At 39.8% G+C, this 25,923-nt stretch overlaps 1 protein-coding gene across 1 annotated transcript in view; it reads left to right on the top strand.

Moving 5' to 3' along the window:
* Positions 1-219: 219 nt before the first annotated feature.
* The window catches only part of FBLN2 (fibulin 2), a gene marked incomplete at its 3' end in the record, with an annotated part of 141,267 nt that continues 115,563 nt past the window's right edge, over positions 220-25,923 (top strand). The window contains exon 1 of the mRNA XM_083351712.1: positions 220-1,513. Within this exon, the coding sequence (XP_083207838.1) occupies positions 229-1,513 (1,285 nt within the window). The 5' untranslated portion in view covers positions 220-228. The remainder of the gene's footprint in view (positions 1,514-25,923) is intronic.

The raw sequence follows: 25,923 nt of genomic DNA, 5'->3' as shown, positions 1-25,923 counted from the left end.
TCCATTTTTTAAAATATCTCTAATGTTTACCAGGATATATGTGAAGTAAAGTCTTTAACAAAGTTCTCTTTCATAAACCTAGGCTCTAGTTCCAAAACAGAATCCAGGAAATATTTCTGACCGAGAGCTGGATGAACAAGAAGTTCAAGGGGGGTTACTAAAGAGAGAAAAAGAAGCTCATAAAAGATGAGAAAAGCTGAATGCTTGCCAAACTTATTTAGGAAAATTATGGATAGGCACCAAATGTCCCATTTACATTGTTTGAACACTCTCCTTTTGGTGCTCATTTGGACTGGTATTGCAACAGCACAGAAGGACTGCACAGGTGTGGAGTGTAAGCAGCCAGAAAATTGCATTGAAGAAATTCTAGAACCTGGAGAATGCTGTGTCTCATGTCTGCAGCATGGCTGTACTTGCGAAGGATACCAATACTATGACTGTGTGAATGTGGGCTTTATCAATGGAAAAGTGCCTGAAGGACAGTCCTACTTGGTCGACTTTGGAAGCACCGAATGTTCTTGTCCCAAAGGTGGGGGTAAAATCAGCTGCCAGTTTATGTTATGCCCAGACCTTCCACAAAACTGCATTGATGCTGTCTTACCAGCAGATGGATGTCCCCAGTGTGGAAGAATAGGCTGTGTCCATGAAGACCAGAAATATGCTGCAGGGCATACATTCCACATGCCTACGTGCAAAGTGTGTCATTGTCCTAATTCTGGTGGTGACCTCATGTGCTATCAACTCCCAGATTGCAATGAATCCATGTTAACCTCCCCTAATCCATCTGATACTGTGGAAGTAGAACAGCACTATGACGATCCCTACAGTTACGACCAAGAGGCACCAGAAGGAGATGCCACTCAGGTGGAGCCACCCAAAAAGAAAAAGTTCTACAGTTATTCAGCACATTTGGAACAAGAGAGCACAGGCCAAGAACAAAGTGAGGATTATGACTACCTTGCAAGCAGCGTTACTCCCCCTTCACTGACTCAGTCTATTTCAGACCCAGCAATGCAGCAACTAACAAGCACAGATATTCCTCTCCTAAACCATCCAGAAAAAAGGAGCAACAATGCAAACAGCAAGGTCAGGATGAATACAAGCACACTACCAACAACCGAAATATCACAAAGATATAAGATGACCACCACAAATAGTGTGTTAAAGGAAGAAGTCGTGGCAACCACTGAGGCGCCCTGGAATGCAGCAGAAGTCGAGAGACAAAACGCGATCAGACATGAGAAAACTGAGCAAGGAGAAAATTCCCATTTTAGGATCAAACTGAACGTGAAGAAAGACCAGAAATCAAAAGTACCCAAATCATTGGATTTCAAGGAGTCCAAAGGAGATAACTTCCCTGAAGTCAAATTTAATCCGACACCTTCATCACTGATTGCCCTGAAAGAAGATCACAACTGGATAGCTTCCAAACAATCTCAAACACTTTATCATTACCAGCCTGATGAAGATGTGGATCCCAACTCTGTTCACACGTCTTCCAAATCTTCAGCAGGTAAGATTTGGGATTCACTGCCTTAATGTTAAATCAGTAAACGGTAAAGCAGGACTGCTGCCTCTTTGCTACAATAATGAAAGGTACAGGTTGTCCTCAACTTACAATAGTTCATTTGGCAGCAGTTCCAAAGTTACAATGGCACTGAAAAAATGTGACTTATGACCATTTTTTCACACTTACGACCATTGCAGCATGCCCATGGTCATGTGATCAGATGCTTAGCAGCTGGTTTACATCTAGTTCGGCTGCATAGATACATACCATGTGATCAGCTTATGCAACCTTCTCACAAGGAAAGGAAAATTTGGATGAAATTTTCATGGCTGGGATGTGGGTATTTTGAATTTACATCAGTTCTGACAGAGAAGGGAGTGCAAGTATTTTGCTGTCTTTTATTGCATAATATTAAAGTTTTCCACCTTTCTAGCTTTGCAGACTCCCAAAGCAAGATATCATAAGAATGTTTCCTCCTATGGAGAAGTAGAGACAGCCAGTAATGAGCAAGTAGCATCTTCTATCAGTTACAAAGAGTTCATAACCATCCCCAAATCTGAGGCATTCCCTTCAGACTTTTTAATGAAAGCATACTGTGGATACAACAAGCAGGGTGGCCTTTTCACAGATGAAGATACTTTTACAGAAATGTTAACATATCACAAAAACGTTATTGCTATCTCTTTTACTTTAATTCATACGTCTTCATTAAATATATTTGATTTGATTTAAGTAGACACTTGCCACTGGAAAAGAAAAATTAAGTTTAAGTGAGTTTGAGTGGCTTTAAGGATTTGATGAAAATATGAAATTATTAGCTTTATTGAAAAATTTAATAAAGGGCAATGTTAAGTAAATTTCTAATCCATATTTGTTACTGACAAAATTTTAACAATGTGTTAGTTAAATTTTGACCCAACTGATCTCAGCAACGGCTGCATATATTATGTAACATTAGCTCAAATAGCAAAGTAAACTGGTTTATGACCTGTACTGAAAATGAAGCTGCTTGCTGCTTTGAAAAAGAAATTCTTCTTCAATAATGGCTTTGCTAAATGAGCAGTGTTTATGTTAAATCCCTCTGTGCATTAATAAAAATATTAGTCCACCTCTTAGGACAATCTTTGTAGATTTGCTTGCTGCAGATAGCTTTGTCATGTGTTGAAAAGAACCAATGAAGTTAGCAATCTGAAATTGAAACAGAGAAATGATCAATGTTTCCACCCAATCAATGGGTACTTCCAGTGAGCCAGTCACCCATTGCCATAGAGACACTGAGGTTATGCTCTCATGGCAAAATTGGCCAGATGCAACCACCCTATATGCATGAATGGAGTTAATACAATGTTATGTCAGTCTATGTTATGGGAACTCTAGAAGTGACATGTCTATGGAGATTCTCAGTCATCCAGGTCACAGTTGTCCCAAAGGTGTTTTCTTCAAAAGGCAACTGGACTTTGTTTTTCCTGGAAGACATTTTGCTTCTCATCCAAGAAGCTTCTTCAGTTCTGATTGAATGGTGGAGGATGGAAGGACTTATATTCCTTGCAGTCATCTGGTTGTTAGCACTCTTTCTGAGAGTCGTTAAGGCCACTTGGAGGTTTATCTGCCCTCAGGGTCACCTGAATAATGCAAATGGGTATGGAACCTTCTTGGAACTGCTGAAAGGACTTTGCTGTAAACAAAAAATAGGTGGTATCTTTACGAGCTGGAAACATGATGACCCTGAGGGCCATCCAAAAGAAAGAGTGTTAATGACCAGAGGACTGCAAGGAATATAAATCCTGCCATCCTCTACAATTCAGTCACAACTATAGAAGCTTCTTGGAGGAGAAGCAAAAACTGTCTTCAAAGAAAAAAAACCCCAAATTCCAGTTGCCTTTTGAAAAAAGTGCCTTTGGGTCTATAAGTGACAAGAATGAGATTGCAGTTAGAGTAATCAAAAGAAAGACCACTACAGTAGGATGGAGTTCCCTCTAAAGTTACACTACTTATTATTTTGAGACAAATTAATATCACTTTTCTGACATGAAAATATTTTAATATGCTGACCATCATATTCAATTATGTCCATGCCACATATCTGAAAAAACTTACAGGAAACCCCGATTGTTAAGGAGCTTGACTTTTGTTACATTTCTTCTTTGTAACAAAGAGCCATGAAATGATCCTTTCCTGTTCCCATTGTGATAAGATGAGAAGTGAGATCAGATCGTAATGGATGTTACCCAAAATAAACCATGCTTGCGATCTGAAGATTGCTGGGCTTGCCTCTCCCTTTCCTGTCACTCAGTGAGCCTCCATGCTTGCATTTCTCATGTGTTTTATTGCCAGGTCTAACTTAATTGGTCATGCTTGCCATCCTAATCAGAAGGAGAGTTGACGGATTTGGATTTCATTACAATAATATCCTGACTCAAGTTAAAAAAATGCCCAGTGCCAAAAGATAAAATCCATTTATTTGTACAGTAAATAGGCTAAATTCTTGGCTGCTGAGCGTTTTAAGTTGGGAAGCAGCCATCTCATGACCTAAAGCACACATGCAGAAGAAGGCATCTATGGAGAAAGAAAAAGAAAAAAATTCTTCTGCATATTGACATTATTAAACTCCCAATAGAGTGAGCAACCAGTTATTCCATTATACAGTGAAAGGCATGTGGAAATAATTTCACAAGATAGCAACCCTTGGTTTTGAGAAACAAAACTCTTGAGCAAGATATCCTCAGTAATTCTCCAGTGTCTTGACAAATCCACTCCCTACAAAGTTCTTACTATTTATTCAGTCACTCTTTCTGTTCAGAACAAGTGTGGGTGTCAAGCACCAGGCCAGTCAGGAGATCCAGGCAGTTCAAATGTGTATAAAGATTTATTATAAACTTAAGCTATCTACAAGAATCTGATCTAATAACGGTCAAGGGAAATTAATGGAGTTAAGAATAGAAAGGAATTCAAGGTGGACCTGATTTAGATCTCTTACGGGCATACAGGGACTCATGACTGATAATGTGTTTGACCCATCCCTCGGGCTCAACTTGGTCATCTCCTACAACGGGGAAACCATGGAATTCCAGAACTACATCTTTAAGCAAGCTTGGCTGGCAAGGCCTACGATGAGTACTTCTGGAAGTTGTAACTCAGCAACAATTTCTCCATACTTTGTGTAAACCATATCTGCACTGCTAAAAAAGTAGATGTTTGATTTTTTTTCTTTATCTATTCTGCCTTAATGAGAGGAAGAATATCTGGAGCAAGGAACATTAGAACTGAGGCATTTTGTCCTGGGATACAAGCCTAAGTCCTTTCAAGAAAACACTGTTTAATACATGTTCTGTATGCTAGGATAGATTGGTGCTTTACCAAGTATTGGTGCTTCCAGTCAGACTTGTTGAAACATTCTCTGTGACAAAGCTGGATGGAACAAAATATAATAAAACATAAGTTGGCTGCTAGTAAAAGCAACTTTACATATCCTTCTACTTCTCTTCTCAATGATAATATGAAAGCTGTGGTGTCCCTATACTGTGTCCACTGATTATGATGGCATTATGTCAGGTATTACTAGATGTTTATGTGTAGAGATGTTGAAAAGAGACGACTGTGGTTTTCACAGGCATTTTAGCATGTTTTATCCTGCCTAAGAGAGCCACTGGAAATTCCTAGGCCAGGGGAAGGCAACCTTGGCTCTTTTATGACTCGTGAATTTCAACTCCCAGAATTCCTGAGCTAGCCATGCTGGCTCAGGAATTCTGGGAGTTGAAGTCCACGAGTCATAAAAGAGCTAAGGTTGCCTACCCCTATACCTAGGCCTAAGCCACAGAGACAAGCACCAAAGCTCCAATCAAAGATCGGAGCTCAAATCAAAGTTAGAGAACAAGCTAAAAGAAATTAAAAAGGTAAAAATATGTAAGGAATCTCTTTTACAACTTGAACTAAGAATCCTTTTTTTTTTTTTTGGAAATTATGTACATCTCCAGCAAGAAAGTTTCTCACAGTTGTTGTTTTAGGGAAAAGGAGGAAGGAATATTGGGTGATGTTTGCTGTTTTGCATTATTTATAAAAATAATAAATAGTAAAGGTAAAGGTTCCCCCGCACATGTGTGCTAGTCGTTTCCGACTCTAGGGGCCGGTGCTCATCTCCGTTTCAAAGCCGAAGAGCCAGCACTTGTCTGAGGACGTCTCCGTGGTCATGTGGCTGGCATGACTAGACGCCAAAGGCGCACGGAACGCTGTTACCTTCCCACCATAGTGGTCCCTATTTTTCTACTTGCATTTTTACGTGCTTTCAAACTGCTAGGTTGGCAGAAGCTGGGACGAGTAACAGGCACTCACTCTGCTACGCAGCACTTGGAATTCGACCCGCCAAACTGCGGATCTTCTGATTGACAAGCTCAGAGTCCTAACCCACTGAGCCACTGTGTCCCTTAAAAATAATAAATGGATGTACATAAATAAATTTGGCAAAAAAGCAATATTCAGAAATGTGAAATGTAAATAAATATAAAAATAAATAAGATGTTAGAAGCATGTCACAATGGAAGCATGTCCCTTTTTTTATTGCACACATGGATAAAAGGGATGGTGGTTCTTTTTCATTACCAGCATCTTGCATTTTTTTTTTTTTTGGTTGGGGGGAGATCCCATACAGGTGACACTGCTTAAGCTACAATTGATCATGGAGTTTTGTAGTAAGTGGTGGCATTTAGCTAGCTTTGGACTTGGAAACAAAGCAGGTGAAGGCGGCTTCTGAGACGGGAAAGTATCAGGAAGTAGGTTAAGTTAGGAAGTAAGTAGATATCTGCAGTGTTTTCAAAAAAAACCTTCATGGATGTTTTCACAAAGTCATCAAGAACTTGGCTCAGACTGAAGGAAGGTTTACTTTTAGTGTATTTCATTTGTGACATATCAGATAGTTTAAGTCTGAAGTATTCTGAGATGTGTAAATGTGTTTGTAATAAATAAACGATTATAGTTTTCTTGCAATTATATATATAGTTCTTGCACCTTTATGTTTAGAGGTTGCTGAAATAGTTCTCAGTACTGTTTTAGGTGCCACTGAATTTCTTTAGTCTTCATACTAATAATCCCAGTGTAGGCACTATGAGTACATTTCACATAATTTAAAAGGTTGGCAAAAGTCTATTAGACTGACTAAAGTTTTGCAGCTGTAGTAGTGAATTTAGGCTCCAATGAGAGAAAAAACAGAAATAGCTAGTGCCTCTAGAAATAACCATATAAATTTTTAGACCATGATTATACTTTCCCCCAATTCTGTCCTTTTAATGTTTAACTTCATGGCAACCTGAGCAATGGTCCCAATTCCACAATAAAATTTCAATTATAAACTCAGAGCAGCGGAAATGAGATCCAGATTGGTGATTTAGAAATTAAGAAGAAAACCTTCTATACATTTTAAAGCTTTTTTTAAAATCCACCCTTCATTAATCTCGAATTGGCTTATATTGATTAAAACAATTACATAATTTCTGCAGTGTATCTACTTTTAAGAGACTAAATAACATATGAGAATGTTTTTTAAAAGGCTAAGATTTAAAATACACAGAAAGGCTGGAAAGTGACCTTAGCATCTGGCTGGCTGAGGTGGAAGAAAGTATTTAGTTAGGTTCTGGGCTCCAGGGAAGCAATTTTGAAAGACCATCTCTCTTAAAATTTCAACTATTGCCCTTTGGAACAGCTGCAATTTTCAGGCTAACTTCAAAGGCAGCCCCAGGTAGATAAATGCTAGCAGTTATCTGAATGGAGTTCTTTGAGCAAGGATAAGCTTGATTAGACTTGTTCTTGTTTGTATATCAGTAGAAATGTTGTAACAACACAACGGTGTACATATCAGGACTGCACAGGTTTCAGGAATCAAAGCATTTGTGTTATATTTTCTTAACAAAAACAGGTGATTTGAACACTATTTTTCAAAACAGGAATGTTATAAAGAATGTCATAATTAGGATTGCTTTCTCTCATCGTTGGGAGTGGAATCAGATTACTGCCCGGTGATGCTTGTTCCTTTCCTTGGAAGTAATAGTGACTCATTTGACTGTATCCATATGTGTTTCATGATTAAACACACATGCCAATGTTTCTTTCTTTGCAACTCCTTGAACCAGCACAAATGATGGCTGTCGCAAGAAAGAAAATCAATGGGACAAGGGTGGTCAGGTGCTTTTCCTTCACTGACATTTTGAGTGCAAGATAGAGGAAATGCTTTAAAAATGCTTTGTGGTGCTTCAGAAATCCAGAGTGATTATCCTTGCTGACAAGAGGAATGAAATTATCTTTTTAAAGGGTCAGTTGCTAAGTGCATTGCTCCCTCTGTCTGTCACCTTTCCCAATTTTGGCTTAACTAAGGTGAAAGTGGTTAGCCATTTCCAGCTTAACAGGCCCTGACATTCCTGAAAATGCAATCTCCTGAGTAAATTAATCCCCTTCCTTTGACAGTTTAGAATTCTTACTTGGATTCCTATTGAGCCCAGTTAAAGAGGGCAATGTGTTTCCAAAGTGGTAGACTTTTCTCAAATTCACAGGGGTTTAAGGAAACTTATTTAGCTTTGAATTACACTGGGCACACTTGCCTTAGATACTAAAAGCCACAACCAAACAGCTATTTAATAACACGATACCTTTTTGTTAGCTGAAAATCAAGAAAATTTACAAGAGCTCATAAGAACAGGGGAAACAAGGAAAATAAACTAAGTTTAACGATATATATTAAGAAGAGAAAAGCAATGTTAGGCAACGTGATTATTATTTATTTAGCATAAGGCATGATTTGTGAATGTGTGCTTGACAGTGAAGAATGGAAGGTGGTAGATGCTTCTCTTCTTGGACTCAAGAACTACTTAAGATGAAGTCTTTTTCATTGCATATTGCTATCAATATGCCGATGATACCCAACTTTTCTTTTCGACCCCAAACCACCCCAGTGATGCCCTCGCTGTGATGTCCCGTTGCCTGGAGGCGGTTCGGGTCTGGATGGGGAGGAACAGACTTCAACTCAACCCTGACAAGACTGAGTGGCTGTACATTCCGGCATCCCGGGACATTCAAAATGTTCCATCTCTTTCTATGGGGGGTGAGCTCTTACCCCCCGTGGATAGGGCTCGCAACTTGGGAGTCCTCCTAGATTCACGGCTTACTCTGGAAGATCATATAGTGGCCGTGACTAGGGGGGCTTTTGCCCAGGTTCGCCTAGTGCGCCAGTTGCGGCCCTATCTGGCCCGGGATGCCCTATGTACAGTCACTCATGCGCTCGTGACCTCTCGCCTTGACTACTGTAATGCTCTCTACATGGGGCTTCCCTTGAAGACCACTCGGAGGCTCCAACTGGTACAGAATGCGGCCGCGAGAGTTGTCTTGGGAGTTTCCCGGTACTCCCATGTTACACCTTTGCTCCGCGAGCTGCATTGGTTACCAGTTGTCTTCCGGGTGAGGTTCAAGGTTTTGGTTATGATCTTTAAGTCCTTACATGGCATGGGTCCGGGTTACCTCGGGGACCACCTGCTGCCGGCGTCAACTCCCCTCCGCCCTGTGCGTTCCCACAGAGAGGGCCTCCTCAGGGTGCCGCCAGTCAGGGAATGCCGACTGGTGGCCCCCAGGGGGAGAGCCTTCTCTGTGGGCGCTCCGGCATTATGGAACCAACTGCCGGTGGAGCTCCGGATGGCATCAGACCTCCGAACTTTCTGTCGTGGCCTGAAGACCCACTTATTTGAATTAGCTGGTCTGGCCTGACGGGGGATTATGGGTTTTAAATTGTTGTTTTAGAATTGTATTATTGTTTTTAACTGGGCATTGGTTTAATCTTTTTTAACTTTTGTATTGTTATCTATATATGCCCTGTGAACCGCCCTGAGGCCCTACCAAGGAGAAGGGCGGTATACAAATTAAATAAAACCTAAAACCTAAACCTAAACCTATATTTTTGGGTTTTTTTTAAACAAATAATAAAGCAAAAGAGAAAGGCTGTAACAATTTTGGGATCAACAGAAGAATTTTTCAGTAACAATAAAGTTTGGAATAGTTAAATCAGTGGACTTTCCGATGGGCAATGCATGTCTGTGAAAGCCACATATTGAAACAGAAAGACCAAAAGAAGGCTGACTGTCTCCTTGAGGCAAGGATTAGCAGAAACTCACAATGCTCTGGGGATGGGGTGCAAGGAGATGGTGGCTTGGCACAAAGGACTACTTTTTTTAATCATGGCTGAAGGGAAATTGAGGTAGTCCTCGATTTACAAGTGTCTTAGAACTGTTTTTCACACTTATGACCATAGCAGCATCCCCATAGTCACATGATAAAACTTTAGGTGCTTGGCAACTAATTCATATTTATGATGGTTGTAGTATATTACAGGGTCATGCAACCTTCTTGGCAAGCAAAGTCAATGGGGAAGCCAGATTCACTTAACAACCGTGTTACTAACTTAACTATGGTGATTCACTGAAACAACTGTGGCAAGAAACGTCATAAAATGGGACAAAACTCAGTCTTGGCTACCAATGGAATTCAGTTGTGCTTGTAAATCGAGGATTATCTGTGTTTGTTTTATTTAAGTTTCCTATCCCTCCTCCCCACCCAATCAGATGTTTTTAGCAGCATCATGTCTTTAAACATCTGGTTTAATGGCTTGTATCTTTTTACTATCTGGTGTTCAGATTTTAGCTTCTGAAATGTGTGAGCTTTTAACTATGAAGTTTCACATAATAAGGTTGAATTTGTGTAGTTTTTTGGTAGTTTCTATTATTTCCGTTTTTCATTTGATTTTATAATTTTGCATTTTTTAAGAAAGAATAACACTGAAGGGCATGGAATAAGTTAAGATAATTACCAAAGGAACATTTCCCAACAATGTAAGTGTGATGCAAAGAGTGTTACAGCCCTTCAGGAAACGAATCATAGGAGCCAAAGAATGCAAATTGCCCTTTGTTAGTTCAGGTGGGCTAATCTGAAACAGACACCAGTCAAAATGATTTATGATGACTGGAATCCACATTATAATTAAGTGGAATTAAAAGTTACTGCTTTTAATGCCAAGAAAGGTGAACTATAATCTATACATTTCAGAATAATAACTTGTAGAGGTATGAAAGACTATATGATAACTAGACATCTTTTCAATGTTTATGCTTTTTGTCATCTTTACTAAGCAAGGATAATGCATGTTGATTTTACCTTTTCATGGTTTGGCTTTATCATGTTTAATAGTCAGGTCTAAAGGGCAGCACCTCTTCAGATCAGGTTTACAGTACTGAGAATAAAATCTGGAATTCTTAACAGTAACAGAATAACAGAGTTGGAAAGGATCTTAGAGGCCTTCTGGTTGAGCAAACCTCCTTTCATCAAGAGACAAGGGGCATATGAAAGAAAAGTCACTCGTGCTTTACTTGTTTAGGATTATTACATTGTTTTTAGCCTTGAAGAACAAGAGCACTGTTATTTTTCAGAGTACACTGAAAAATAATTGCATTTAATACTTTTGAACTACATGAAGCAAAGCATTATTTTATTTGATTCAGATGCGTAAGCATCAAAGCTGGGTTTATACATCACTCAAAAAGCATGGTTGATTGTGTAAGGGAAAATTGATAGCATTCTTTCACTTTTTAAACACAGATGTCTTCATTCACATAAGTCACACAGTCACTGCAAAACAAACAATATTTACTTTGTAGCATTTGTCTAATTAAGCTATTTAAACCCGAATTCTTACAATTTTTTGACATTTTCAGCAATTATTTTCTTTTCATCGTTTTTCTTAGATACTAAAAGTCATAGCTTTACTTTCCAATTCATTTTTAGACATAGTCTCTTGGTCACTGAAATTTTCTAACATTTTTGTTACAATCAAAGTAATTTTCTTTGCATGGTAGCTGACAAGGTTAGAATGCTGGATTGGTAATTGGCATCTCACATTCGAGACCCGTTGCTGCCACAGGGTAGGGTGAGCTCCCGTCACATGCTCCAGCTCCTGCCGAGCTGGTAATTCAAAAGTGGGTGACTGCAAGTAGACAAATGGATAGCGCTTTGCTGGGCAATGTCATGGGGATGTGAACAGAGCCCCCAATTGGACATCCTCAATACAACAATGATATAGCTGGCAAATCCTTTCACCATAGAAGCATTTTGGTGCTTCAGACACGGAAGTATTACTATTCCATTCAATTTTAATTAGGCTTCTAGTTTAGGCCACTAACTTTAAAAACCATGTTTTAATTCCATGAAAACTACTTGGCCTTTTTGGGGGGTCCATTTTAATTTAGCTAGGAACACAGTGTTTTGGTTCTGAGGTTGAAAAGGAGTTAGTATAGATATATAGAAGTACTTCTTGATGCTTTCTTAAAGTTGTATCTTTTTCTCCCCTAATCCTACCCTGAGCTCTCATGGCTACACAATCCTCAGTAGATACTTGGCCAAATGTATGCCCGTGATCAGTCCAACGCTTCTTGTCATCCCCTGTTTGTGTCATCTTATACATGTCTTCTCCTGGTATTGCATTACACAACTACTGTGTGAGATCAGCAAAAAATGGCAATTCTTTAAAGACCCACCAACTGATATGACACACATACCCACATGTACTTCAAAGAACCTTTCAGCTTCAGTTGGGCATCTCTAATCTAAAGCATTCCTTGCTCTTTTGAACTACATTCTTTGTAACCACCTTTTTCTCTGTATACACATTATATAGTGTGTGGTTTTTTTATCAGTTTTGCAGCAATTGTTCTCTTATAACCACAGTTAGTAAAAATGTCTACCTAAGTGTTTTAGAATGCGTATGGGATTCTTTTTTTATGTGATTTGTGGATATATTTTGGAACACAAAATATAATAAATTAAGATTGAAAGCTTAAAAATACCTAGGCATTTTCACTGGTTTTCTAAGTGATTGCTTACAGAGGAAGACCTTATTCATCCTCTGGAATCACTTTTTGTTGTAGTACATTGGACCACTGCTGATGTTCTTAAGCATCCGTTAAACCCTCATTTTTAAAGGCTGGGCTTCCATTAATTCTTCTGACATTGCATTGAATGGATCATTTTAATTTTGCTTTTATTGTTTTTGTAAAGTTCTTAAAGATTCTTTGCAATAAGGTGCTTTAAAATCCTTTGAATTAAGTTAGTAAATATCAAATAAGATTTAGTAACCATAACATAACATTAAAAAAAACTAAGATCATGGCATTCTGCCCCTTTACTTCTTGGCAAACAGAAGGGGAAGAAATGGAAGCTGTGACAGATTTTATTTTCTTGGGCTCCAAGTTCATTGCACACTGCAACTGAAGCCATAAAATTAAAAGACTCTTGCTCCTAATGCAAACCTAGACAAAATGTTAAAAAGCAGAGACATCGCTTGGCCAATAAAGGTCCATACAGTCAAAGCTATGGTTTTCCCAGTAGTAATTTATGGTTGTGAGAATGGGACCATAAGGAAGGTTGAGTGCTGAAGAATTGAGGCTTTCAAATTGTGGTGTTGGAGAAGATTCTTGAGAGTCCCTTGGACTGCAAGGCGATCAAATCAGTCAATCCTAAGGAAAATCAACCCTGATTGTTGATTGGAAGGACAGATAGTGAAGCCGAAGCTCAAATACTTTGGCCACCTAATGAGAAAAGAGGACTCATTGGAAAAGATCTTATGTTGGGAAAGATTAAAGGCAAAAGGGATGGCAGAGGATGAGATGGTTAGATAGTGTCATCAATGCAATGAACGTGAATTTGAGCAAACTCTGGGACACAGTGGAGGATGGGGGAGAAGATGGCCTGCTGTGGTCAGTGGGGTCATGAAGAGTCAGACACAACTCAGAAACTGAACAAGAAAAAAACAATGGGTGGTTGGACTCAATTAGTTATTTTATAAAAACTGAACTAATATAACTCTGACAAAAAGCCTTATATAAAAGGCCAATTGCAGTAAGGAAAGGTGGTGATGGTGTTTGTTTGGGGAGCTGATAAAGTTATTTGCTGAATAATTGGTGGAATTGTAATTCTGAATGCGTAACTTTGGTCATCTGTTGAGCTGTCATGTTTTCTTCCAAGAAATGTTGAAAACTGTAATCATGTAGCTGCCATTAGACATGGTTCACTTATATCCTATTAAGTAGATGAGATTTGTTGCTTACAATTTGCTATAGGAACATTTATTCTGGATTTGCTCATGAACAAAATATTTCAGGCCTTTCTGTAGATAACATATCTTAACTCTTTAGGGATTTAAAATAGCAAGTAAAAAATAGTTTACAATGATTTTTCAGGTGGGGAAATATTGTATATTGACTTTCACCAAGCTGTTTTGCCAATATGGCTTGTCATTCACTCAAAATCTGTTAGTTGAAGCCCTACAGAGCTATAAAAGCTATTATATTATCATTAAAACTAGCAGAGCTCAATAGCAAGTTGACCCTTCCTGCCTTTGTCAAGAAGTCTTAAGGAATCATTTTTAGAGCATTTTTAAAATCTCTGTTAATGGGTTGCATGCTTAAAGTCTCATTATGGATTTACCTTATATATAAGATGGCAAGGATTCAAAAATTCAATCTTGGCTTGTATTTTGCCTTCTGACTGCCTAAATTATAAGGAGGAACAGTAAATACTTTTCATGATTCAAGGAGTTCCTAGCTTTCTGAGTGGAAAATTGAAATGAAGAGTTTGAAGAGAAACTTGTTGGGCCAAAGAATTTGGCTCTCTTGACTGAGATGTTTAAGGTTGTCTCTTTTTTTTTCCCATTTTGTCCACCACTTCAGTTTTCTAAGTTAAATTTTGAGCGATAATTCGGATTCATAAGATTCAAAATAATATATAAAATATATGGAATGGATAGAAAAATGATAGACAGCTGCGTTAATAAAAATAGAAAATCCAAACAAAGCAAAACCTATATCAGACCTACTCAAAGTCACCAACACATTCAGTGAGATAGCTAAGGCATCAGACTAGATGAAGTTTTTGTCAGGCTCCAAAAACCAAGAAACACACACTGAGATTTTTCTCAGCAGTTTTCTTTATTGTTCCTCATCTATAGACAGAAATAGGCAGACTACTTGCACCATAAAATATATACTCTGGGGACGAATATTTAAACTATGTTGTCTCTTGGTCCTCTGGAATTCACTCCCTCCCTCCTGGGACTCCAGGCCAACATTCCATCACAGGTTTTTTTAAACGGTTAACAAAAATTTTCATACGACAAAAAGGATGATTAAAAAACTATGCTGATACCAAATTTGAGGTGACTGCATTGTCAAAGCCCAGGATAAATGTGGGAAGGAACAGCAGATGCTCCAGTTAGATTTGTCTGTAATGATTTTCAGATTGCAGACAGGATTGTTAACATATTTTCTACAATGAAAAATTGCCGAGTTGTCTTTAAAAACACATCCAAAACAAAGTAGGATGACTTAAAACCTAATCACCCAAGCACCGTGGTTTTGTAGTTAAGGAATACAATAGAATACAATAGAGCTGTAAGAGACCTTGGAGGTCTTCTAGTCCACCCCCCTGCTCAAGCAGGAGGCCCTGTGCTATTTCAGACAAGTGGCTTGCCAATCTTTTCTTAAAAACCTGTAGTGACGAAGCACCCACAACTTCTGAAGGGTAGACATTCCACTGGTTAATTGATCTCACTGTTAGGAAGTTTCTCCTTAATTCCAGGTTGCTTCCCTCCTTGATTAGTTTCCATCTATTGCTTCTCATCTTGTGTTCTGGTGCTTTGGGAAATAAGTTGACCTCCTCTTCTTTGTGGCAGCTCCTCAAATATTGACACACTGCTATCATGTTACCCCTAGTCCTTCTTTTCTCTAGACTGGCCATAGTGTATAAAGTTACTGTGAAAAAATAAAGTTGCATCTAATTTGGGCTTCATGGATTTGTTTATAGATAAGAGGTGGGATAGAGGAAGAACATTTGTTGTATTTTAAGAGAAGATGATAATGACTGTACTTCAATTGTTTGTACTTATGGTGGTGAAGAGGGAACTCACTTCTTTAGATATTGCTATTCTTTTTCTTTACTATATTCTTATTTTTTCTTTCTTTTCTCTGTCTGATTTTTATTTTTATTTTTAGAGCTTCACATATGTTGCCATTGTAAAATGGTGATACAATGAATCATATCTGAGATTTTCCTTAAAATCACTAACAGTATTACAGCCAAATACCAAGCTGTTTTTCATTGAAATCATTACAACGGCAGGTAATGTTTGATTCAACTGATAACATTTATGGTTTTCTTGGTTCTAAACCAAAACATGTGAATATATGGAATTTATAACAGTTTAATTCAAGAGAGAAGTAAGAAACATGATAGTCTGCCAATTTTTTAAAAGTCATGAATTGCAGATGCAAATGAATATTGCTGTTATCTATACAGACTAACTTAAGTTGTCATTTGGGCTCTGATACTGTTCTGCAAGATCATAGTTTACCTAAGTGTAGCATTATTAAGATTTCATTGTCAAATGATTGATCACAGAAAATAATCAGAGGACGATGGAGATGATCCTGTCCTGTTATTCACTAATGGCAACAGGTTAAATTTCTGTTAAAATATTTTTTGAGCAACATATATGGCATTACAAAATAAAGAAAAGGAAAAAATGCTCAGGATTAATGAAAAAGTGGATATTTTATCATTGTAATGATATTTACAACGTTAGGAAAAATATAACAAAAATATCTAAGACCTATCTATAGCAGCAAAACAGTCAGTCAACCCCACTTGCCCTCACACTGATAATATTACTGAGCCTGGAAATGGAACAGCTGCAAGAAAACAACCAAACTCAAAACCATGCACCACATGAATGAAGCAATGCATTAAATCACACAAGGAAGCACTGAAAGATACAATAAAGAAACTCAGCCTTTCCATCAAGCTAATAAACAGCATTAAGTCCAAAGATTTAAAATGGAAAGAAAAGGTTTTTATTATTTATTAGGGCGGAAGCAGACTCCATATTTTCAGCAGTGCCACCAAGAATTCTTTTTCTCCTGTTCAGTTCTGCATAGATAGGAAAGTATGAAGGGTTTAGCATCTTTATCTTAAAAGATTAGAGAGGATCACGAGATGGTCTCTGAAAGAACATTGCACCTCTATATGGAGCACAATTTTCCAGGGTTTGCATTATCATTTCTGAAGCAATCAGGGTAGCAATTTCTCTGCAAGTAAAAGTATGGCTCACAGGACCAGTTACTCCTGTAAAGTGGAGGATGAGTAGAGGATGGGCATGCTTTTTGTAAGTTAAAGATATAGTTAAAGAATACGTCTTATTGACTTGTAGCTTTTATTTCTCTTAGGAGAGCCCAAACTAGACTCTGACTTCCTGCCTATATCAAAGATCCAGATTCCTGCCTCTTGCTCCACACCAACCTATTCATTCAGTCAAGTAATCCAATCCAAGAATGTACGGCACATCCACGTGCAGAGGAACAGTGGATGTGCCGTAATATGTTTAAAAAATGTGGTGGTCTCCATAAGTTCTAAGCCATGCTGGAACCCAATTTGTCATACATAGGAATTCAGCTTTGATGGGGAAAATGTAAATCAAATTTGTTGGTGCCAGAATTCACACTGGCACAGTATGTGGAAATTAAAATATTCCCATTTCAAGAGTTGACTTTATTGCAAGAATTTTGGATTTCAGCGGTGTGCTGCTTTCTTGCTCTCCAGAGGGTGAATTCTTATTTTCAAGCAAGGTCTCCATCAGGGATACTTGATTAAAAATATTAAAGAGGTGCATTATATCGTTCTTTCTTCTAATCAAAGTTAGGGATATCTCTAATTTTAAAGAAAATATGTCAGCTTTGCCTTTATTATCTTTCTGAATGTGTAAGGAAAACATGAGCAAATTTTGGCTTGAACATAAAAAGCTCTTCCAAAAAAAATCTAGTTGTCACAAATTAATTCTGCTTTAGGAACTTTGAATATTTGGCAGCTAGCTGCATGTTTGGAATCTTCACTGCAAATGTTACTGCGGTGTGATGACATTTTCAATGATTTCTGGCAATTATTCACTTGGATAAGCAAATAATGTTTTGTTTTATTTGTTTCTCTAATAGTAACAGTTGCAAAGGATATATACATGAATCTGCCTTAAAATATCAATTACACAACTCATGGTCCTCCAGATGTTGCTGAATTGCAATCTCTGGAATCCTTTTCTATTAGTTGGGGTCATTGGGAGTGATGCTTCTGTTTATAGCTTTCTGAAAAAAATAAACTAGCATTTCTTAACCTTGTTAACTTTAAGAAGCATGGATCACAACTCCCAGATTTCCCCATCCAGCAGGGGTTTTGCTGAGTTGAAATCCATGCCTCTTAAAATTGACAGTTCTTGAAAACAAAGACCATGCTTCTCTTAATGTCGACAAGGTTCAGAAACACTGCTGTAGACCATGATATTAGCATGAGTCTCAAGCTAAAATAAATTGGAGACCTTGTTCTGAGACTTCAGGAAGTTTGCGCTAAAATATATATAATCTGAGCATTTGAAAGTAGGCGTTATTGACATGTTAATGACACTCTGTTCCATTTTTCACGTTTATCTAATCCTAGAATTGTAGCTCATCTTCAGTTTTGGGTTGATATTGGTTTGCACACGGAATGATAATTGAGATCCAGTCAACACTGGCTATGTTGGGCATGACAATCCATTTGAAACTGAGTTGGTGCTTGTCTTACCTTAAGCACCAAGTTTATTGTTTGAAGGGCAAATGGATAACTTTTCATCAGCGTTTATTTAGTATAAAGTTGTGTCCTTGCATTGGAAAGAAATTGTTAATATCAGTTAAAACCTACAACTGGTCCAGAATATGACAGTCACTTTTTCATCAAAGTTACACACTTAAGTCTCTGCTTTTTTTCTCTTTCTCTCTGTTTGGTTTCACCAAGTCAGAGTGCAGATGTTCAACTTTAAAACCTTACTTCTAGAAAAAGTAGAGGTTTTTTTTCTTGTTGTGGAATGTATTACCACAGTGGTAATTCTGATGAACCACATGCCAGTTGGACAGCTGAGTTGGACAAACAATGAGTAAAGATAGATTCAAGCAAATGCACCCTTTTTTCTTCTCATACTCTTCCATTTCCAGTCAGCAACAGCAGCAGACTGTCAAAGAAGGACCAAGGTTCTGAGCTGATCATTTGTCAAGGGTAGTTCAAATTAGCTCAAAATTTATGTGAAATTATGCTGAAGGCTGCACAGACTGCTTCTCCTCTTCCAGAACTGTAAATGATCTGGTCCAACTTGTAGCTTCTCTTGTAGTAATCTATTTGAAACATATTTGTGCTGTGTTTCAAAGACTGAAGTTAGTTCATCAAAATTATTGACCTATCTTATAATTCATTAACCCTCAGTTTCATAAATAATGTAGGAGACAGCAGCTAACCGCTGTAGGTTGGACTATCTTCTTCCCAATTAAGTCTGAAGGGCTTTGTTTCTTTTTAATTGCAAAAATCAATCTTAGTTAGTCATAATTCTGAGAGATATTATTATATCTCATTTGACTTCTTTTATTGTAATAAAACTTTGTTGATTATAATTTTACTCTATAGCTTGCACATGTGATTATATTAATTGGAACTGAGGTTGCAATCTTCAGCAAGCATTAACCTCAGTGGGAGGTGCTTCTCAGTAAACACATGCTTTTATACTTCTTTGGCTTTACATTTTCATAGAAAGCCAGGATGTAACTGTTTTTATCTTTCTCTGTTTGCACACAAGTATATCTGGGCACATATGCATGCAGGTTTGTAGCCTGTTTTTCAGAGCTGGCATCAGTCAAAACATCAGCATGGAATTTCAGTGATTGTGTTGCTCTGGATGTAGATGTGCCAATTGATACAAGTCAGAATGCTGGCCCTTGAACTGTGTAGTCTACCTTTTATGATTTATTTCCTTTCCAGTTTTTCCCTTGGTAGGTGGTACAGAATAGGCATTTAATCAGTTGCAGGCTGCAGACTCCAATCCAGCCCTTCAGATTGTTTACATTTCAGAGCCAGACTGAATCTGGAATGTACTGTGTGGCTGACTGTATTTGAGCCTCTATAGATTTCTTAGCTTGCATTTATGAGATGATAGCCATCTTCTCTGCTGTACTGAGAAAACTATTATTCACTTCCAAATAGTGGACATTGCTGTTAATTGTATGGTCATAAAACCCTTGGAATGATACAGTTTCTTGAATTTACTTTAGGGAATGGCTGTATAAATTTGCTTCACATCTTTCTAGTTTTACATACTCTATAGCCAAGTTTTAATGCCAAGCCTAGTCTGTTTCCATGCCGTTATCAGTGTGCTGTGGTGCGCATATAAAGAAGACATCCTGAATATTTCCAATCCCTAAGGCTGCAAACAGTTGAAATGCAGTTAAAGTGTTGTATACACAAGGAATGATTCAAATGCTTCCACATTTTAGCCTAGAAAATGGTAACCCAGCGAGCCATTTGATGAGACACTTGGATAAAATAAAATAGTGTATACTATGTGCACCATGGACTTGCTCTTCATTTATAATTCTTGGTCATAGTAAGGGTAAAACCATTTTAAGGATTACTGCTCCAGTCAATATACAAATTTAACTCCTTTCTTCAGTAGTAAACAAAAATAATTCTGAAACTGTGTATTATCAAGTTGGACTCTACTTTATGGACAAATGCTTTCTATCACGTCTTGCTTTCAGTAATAATTCACTTCTGTTCCAAGACGTTTCTAATAAGTTCCTTGATATTATATTTCCACTAATTCATTCTTTTACTTTGGTCAACCTTGCTGGGCATGCCCACTTTTTCTAGTCCTGTTGCACCACAATGCCTAAAATCTGTATGTTCTGCTGGTCATCACTTTTATTTTGTCAGTTTAATTCAAAGGCATTTATCTTCTTCTTTCACTTTTTCCTTCATGTTCAACTTTTACTGTTGTATGTTGTTACTGGAAAGAAATGTTGCTTTAATGATTCAATTCTTTTGTCAACGCTGCTAACATCCAATGTTACTGCTTGACAAGAGATGAAGAAGTAGCCATTTCATTTGTTAAACTTGTGTACTGCTTTAAGAGATTTAGTTTAAGGTTGGGAGGGGGGACGAGTAGGATTGCACTTTCAAGGCCATCTCTCTAACTAAAGAAGATAAGACCTTGGTGGATTTTCTAACGGAAGGGAAACTGATTCTTTAAATTAATTGGAGAATATGATTAATGACAAAATTAGAAAGGTGGAGAATTATGTTTTAATATATTGTGCAAGGGGAGGAGATTTCAGATTCCAGCTTCCTTTGAGCAAGCATTTGCTGGTGTATTAGGCTAATAAAGGACTTTTAAGGTAAACAATGCCTCAGAGTCACTTGAAAAGCCCATACATCAGAAACTTGACATCAAGCTGGAATCCATGTCGCTGTCTCCAAGTTTGGGAGGCAGTCTGACAAAGAGTTGGGGAAGATCCCATAATGGAGGGAGAAACATTGCCTCCCCAGCACCAGCAGCCACCCCAGTGGGGGAAGGGCCAGCAAAGAAGCTGGCAGGGAAAGAGTTTCAGCAATCCTCCCAGCTGGGAGCTAGACCCAAACAACCAGGAGAATTGGTCTGGTCGTCAGAGTGGATTAAGCCCAGGGAGACTCTAGGTGCCTCACAGCAGCCAGGCCAGCTGAGACTGAATACTCGGGTGAGTGGAAAATCCTGTCTGCAGATCAGACTGCCTGCCAGACCCAGGAGTCCCCTGCCAAGCCCTCCAGACCCATAGAGACAGAGGACCCCAGCCTGGGGCCTCTGCAGCAATGGGAGGTTGAGAAGCCCCACAAGTGAAAAGGCCAACAACCTCTGAGCTTGCCCCAGCTAATAGAAGCCTTGCAACAGCTGGGGGTGGTGCAGAAGCCTAAAGATCAGGAGCTGGTGGGAGGACAACAGCAAGGGTGGCAGCAGCAGGACCCAAATGTGCAACCCCTGAACGTACAGCAGGAACAGTGGGGGCAGCAGCAGGGTGGGCCCTGGCAGCCATCAAATCAGCAACCAGAGTGGGGCCAGCAGCAACTGGAGACACAACAGCAGCAGTGGGGGCCCTGGCAGCTGGTGAATCAACAACCAGGAGGGGGCCAGCAGCAACTGGGGGCACAACAACAGCAGTGGGGGCCCCAGCAGCCATTGAACCAACAACTAGGGTGGGGCCAGCAGCAATGGGGCCCCCAGCAAGCAATGATGAGCCCACCCTTCAGAACCACTTTCGATGGGGACCCAGAGTACGCTCTCACTTGAATCACTGGGGTCACATTTACCTGGACCCAGGTGCAATGGTCGATGTGATTGCATCCAATCTAGAGGGAGAAGCATCTGAATGATTGAACAATTTATATAATGAGCAGGCCCCTGAATGGGCGGACCCCCACCTTTTTCTCCTGGGGCTGAGGGAAAGATTTGAGGACCCATCCATTGCCCTCAAAGTGAAAGAACAAATCCATAAGATAAAGCAAGCTGGCCAGTCTGCCCTAGAGTATGTATGGGAGTTTCGAAAGATGGCAGGTCGGAGAGAGAGATGGCCTGAGCAATCAATAATTCATCTTTTTAGAGAAGGGTTAGACAACCACCTTTCTCAGGCATGTATCTACCGAGCTGTACCTGACCAGCTGCATGAATGGTACCAGGCAGTGGTGAAATTAGATGTCCAGCTTGCCCACTATAAAAAGCCTCCCCCACCTGAAGCTGTGCCAAAACTAGGATCCAGATGGCTACCATCCCCCCGAAAACCCCCAATGACTGCTACTGCCGAAAGACCTAGACCACCTACAGGTCCGCCAATCAAGTGCTTTTGATGTGGATAGCAGGGACATTGAGCAGCGAACTGCCCAGTTCCTTATCCACAACAGCAGAGTAGACCAGATCCAACGAGGAAGAAACCTGCACAGCAGCCATCAAGAAAAAAGTCCAACTGGACCACCCAGGAGCCTGTTACCCAGGTTACATCCCCCACCCAGGAGGACACTGGCCCACCAACCAGACCCACCCCCACTTTACCTGGTTTTGACAGTGACGATGAAGGGGAGAATGACCCGATGGTGAGTCGACGCATCCTACCTTTTTATTGCCTGCTAAACTCATAATCCGTAAGACAGGGGCACAAGTAGACCTGAAAGTGCTACTCAATACAGGCTTCTCCCGATGCATCATTAGCCTGTCATGTGCCTTGAGACTTGGCATACAGGCCAAGCCGCTCTCCAAACCTGTGAGGTTCGAGCAAGTAAAGTGGGGGTGGGTCTGGTTGGTGGGCCAGTGTCCTCCTGGGTGGGGGATGTAACCTGGGTAACAGGTGAGCACTGGGAGTTTATTCGCTTCCTGGTAGCTCCAAAGATGTCTGAAACCGTGATTCTAGGACTAGCCTGGCTAGACAAATGGAAGCCTGGTGGGAAAAGAGAATGAGAACTGTGAGACTACCCATAGGACCCGATCCCCCCCATTGATTCAACAGATGCTACAGGAGAATTTAGTCCACCCAATGAGCGACCACACATGGCTGCCTTACGGCCACCTAGTGAGCCGCTCATCCCCAGCGAGTACCAGGACCTAGCAGAGGCATTTAGTGAAAAAGAATGTGACACCTTGCCTCCTCATCGTCCCAATGATTGTTCCATTGAACTGTTACCAGGGGCCAAACTCCCCCAACCAAGAATGTACACTATGCCCCCCCTTGAAATGGAGGAGATGCAGTTACATGTGGATACAAACCTAGCGAGGGGATCATCGAATGGGCCAAGTCTACTGTGGGAGCCCCTGTGTTGTTCAAAGATAAAAAAAGATGGGTCTCTACGTCTCTGCATGGGCTATAAAGGCCTAAACACTGTGAGTGTGGAAAATAAATACCCTCTCCCCCTCCTGAAAGACTTGCTAACCCACCTGGCGAAGGGGAGTGTCTTTATCAAGTTAGATCTGAGAGAAGCATATTACTGGGTAAGAATAAAATAGGGGGATGAGTGGAAGACAGCCTTCAACTGCCCCTTGGTGAGCTACCAATTCAAAGTCATATCATTTGGACTGCAGGGGGCCCCAGCTGTATTTGTGCAGTTGATTAATGAGGTCCTACATGAACACCTATACAAAGGGGTCCTAGTACTGTATACCTTGATGACATCCTGATATACAGCATGAATATGACTGACCACATAAAACTGGTCAGAGAAGTGTTAAAGAAACTATTGAATGCCAAACTTTGTCAAATGGTCGAAATTTGAATTTCACCAAACCCGATTAGATTATCTTGGCTATAGAATTTCCAATGAAGGTATCAAAATGGACCCAGCCAAAGTAAAAACCATAATTGAATGACAGCCTCCAAGAACCCGCAAACAGCTCCAGAGTTTCCTAGGGTTTGCCAACTTCTACCATCAATTTATTCCCTCTTTTGCCAAGATTGCTCTACCTCTTACAGAACTACTCTAAACAGGCAAGGGAGGGGAAAAACCATGACCTGGCCAACCGCTAGCATGGACTATGAGTTGTCAGAAAGCTTTTGAGAATTTAAAAAGACTATTTGCGGCTGAACCAGTCCTAAAGCACCCTTGCCCAGGGGAGCCATTCATAATTCAGGCAGACTCCAGCGACGTGGCAGTCAGAGCGGTGTTATTGCAAAAGAATAAAAGTGGGGTCCTGCAACCTTGTGCTTACACCTCTAAGAAATTTACAGAAAATGAGAGGAGATGGACAGTCTGGGAGAAGGAGGCCTTCGCTATTAGGTGGGGCCTATTAAACTGGCAGCACTACTTAGAAGGGAGCAAGGTGCCTTTTGAAGTATGGACAGATCACAAAAATTTCGAGGCACTAAAAACTCCCCGCAAATTGTCCCCAAAACAAGTACGATGGGCACAGTACTTCAACCCTTTTAACTTTACTCTGAAGTACATACCAGGAAGAAAAAGCTTCCTAGCTGATGCACTCTCCCAATTGCCATAGTACAAAAGCAAATGCAAAGAAATTCATGAGGCAATTATCCCCGGTCCACAAACTGTGGCCCAACTCACACCTCACAGGACCCCTAATCCTGATGACCCCGGGGTAAAGAAAATAAAGTGAGAACTCCTCACTGATCAATGGTTTAAAGACAATCAGACTTGCAGGGATGGTCTGGCTTACAAAGGGGGGGGATTGTACTTGCCTGAAGCTCTTCATCTTAATGCCCTCAAACACAGCTATGATGTCAAACAGGCTGGACATTTTTGGATATCTAAAAACTTTACATCTCACTTGCTGGCATTTTTGGTGGCTGGGACTAAAACAAAATGTAGAAAACTATGTCAAGACCTGTACTGTATGTGCCACCATGAAAAGAATCCCAGGAAAGACCCCTGGGTTACTGCAACTGGTGGCCGAACCTTCTCAACCATGGGAAGAAATAGCTATGGACTTTATAGTAGACCTACCCGACAGTAGAGAAAATACTGTCATTTGGACTGTGTTAGACCTATTTTCAAAACAGGCTCACTTTATTGCCTGTAAAAGACTTCCATCAGCTCAACGCCTGACTAAGTTGTTCCTAAAACATATCTATTGACTACAGGGTGCCCCTAAGTGAATAATTTCGGACAGAGGGGTGCAGTTCACAGCAAAATTTTGGAGAAACTTTCTTAAATTAATTGAATCATCTCAAGGCCTATCAACTGCTTTTCACCCAGCTACTAACGGAGCTGCAGAATCTGCCAACAAAATGGTGGAACCATACCTTAGATGCTACGTCTTTTACCAACAAACAAACTGGACCAACCTCCTCCCTTTTGCAGAGGTGGCTTACAATAACTCAGTACATAGCAGCACTGGCTACACTACTTTCTGTGTAGCCACAGGGAAATAATTCAACTCCATACTAGAATACCCTCAGTTACCCCCCGATTCCCAGATTCTTGATTATTGGGTGAGGGGTTGGGAAGAAGTTTGGAAAAATAAAAAGGTGGCCTTAAAAAGAGTTTTGAGACCTACAAAAAGCAAGCTGACAAAAAGAGAGCTCCCCAAAGAACATTCCAAGTTGGGGAAAAGGTCTATTTGTCGACCAAATACTTATGCCTTAAACTACCCAATAAGAAATTGGGACTGAAATTCTTGGGGCCTTTCCCCATTGTGAAAATCATCAACCCGGTCACAGCAAAACTGAAACTCCCCAGACTTTTGGGGAAAATTCACCCGGTGTTCCATTGTAGCTTGCTGAAACCTTTTCGAACCTCCACTTTAAGACCTCCCCCTAAGAAAGCACCTGGCCCCCTCGTGGTAGCAGGTCAGACCCATTATGAAGTGAAACGTATTCTTGACTCTAGAATCTTTAAGGGAAAATTGCAATACCTAGTACAATGGAAGGGATACCCATTGTCTAAAGCCATTTGTGTGAAATCTACTGATGTGAAAGCTGACAGACTTATCAAAAGGTTTTATGAGCCAGTTCCTAACTTGTGTT

This window comes from Vipera ursinii (genome assembly GCF_947247035.1).
Source record: "Vipera ursinii genome assembly, chromosome: 2".
NCBI classification, from domain to species: Eukaryota; Metazoa; Chordata; class Lepidosauria; order Squamata; family Viperidae; genus Vipera; species Vipera ursinii.
This window is presented reverse-complemented; position numbering and strand designations above follow the sequence as displayed.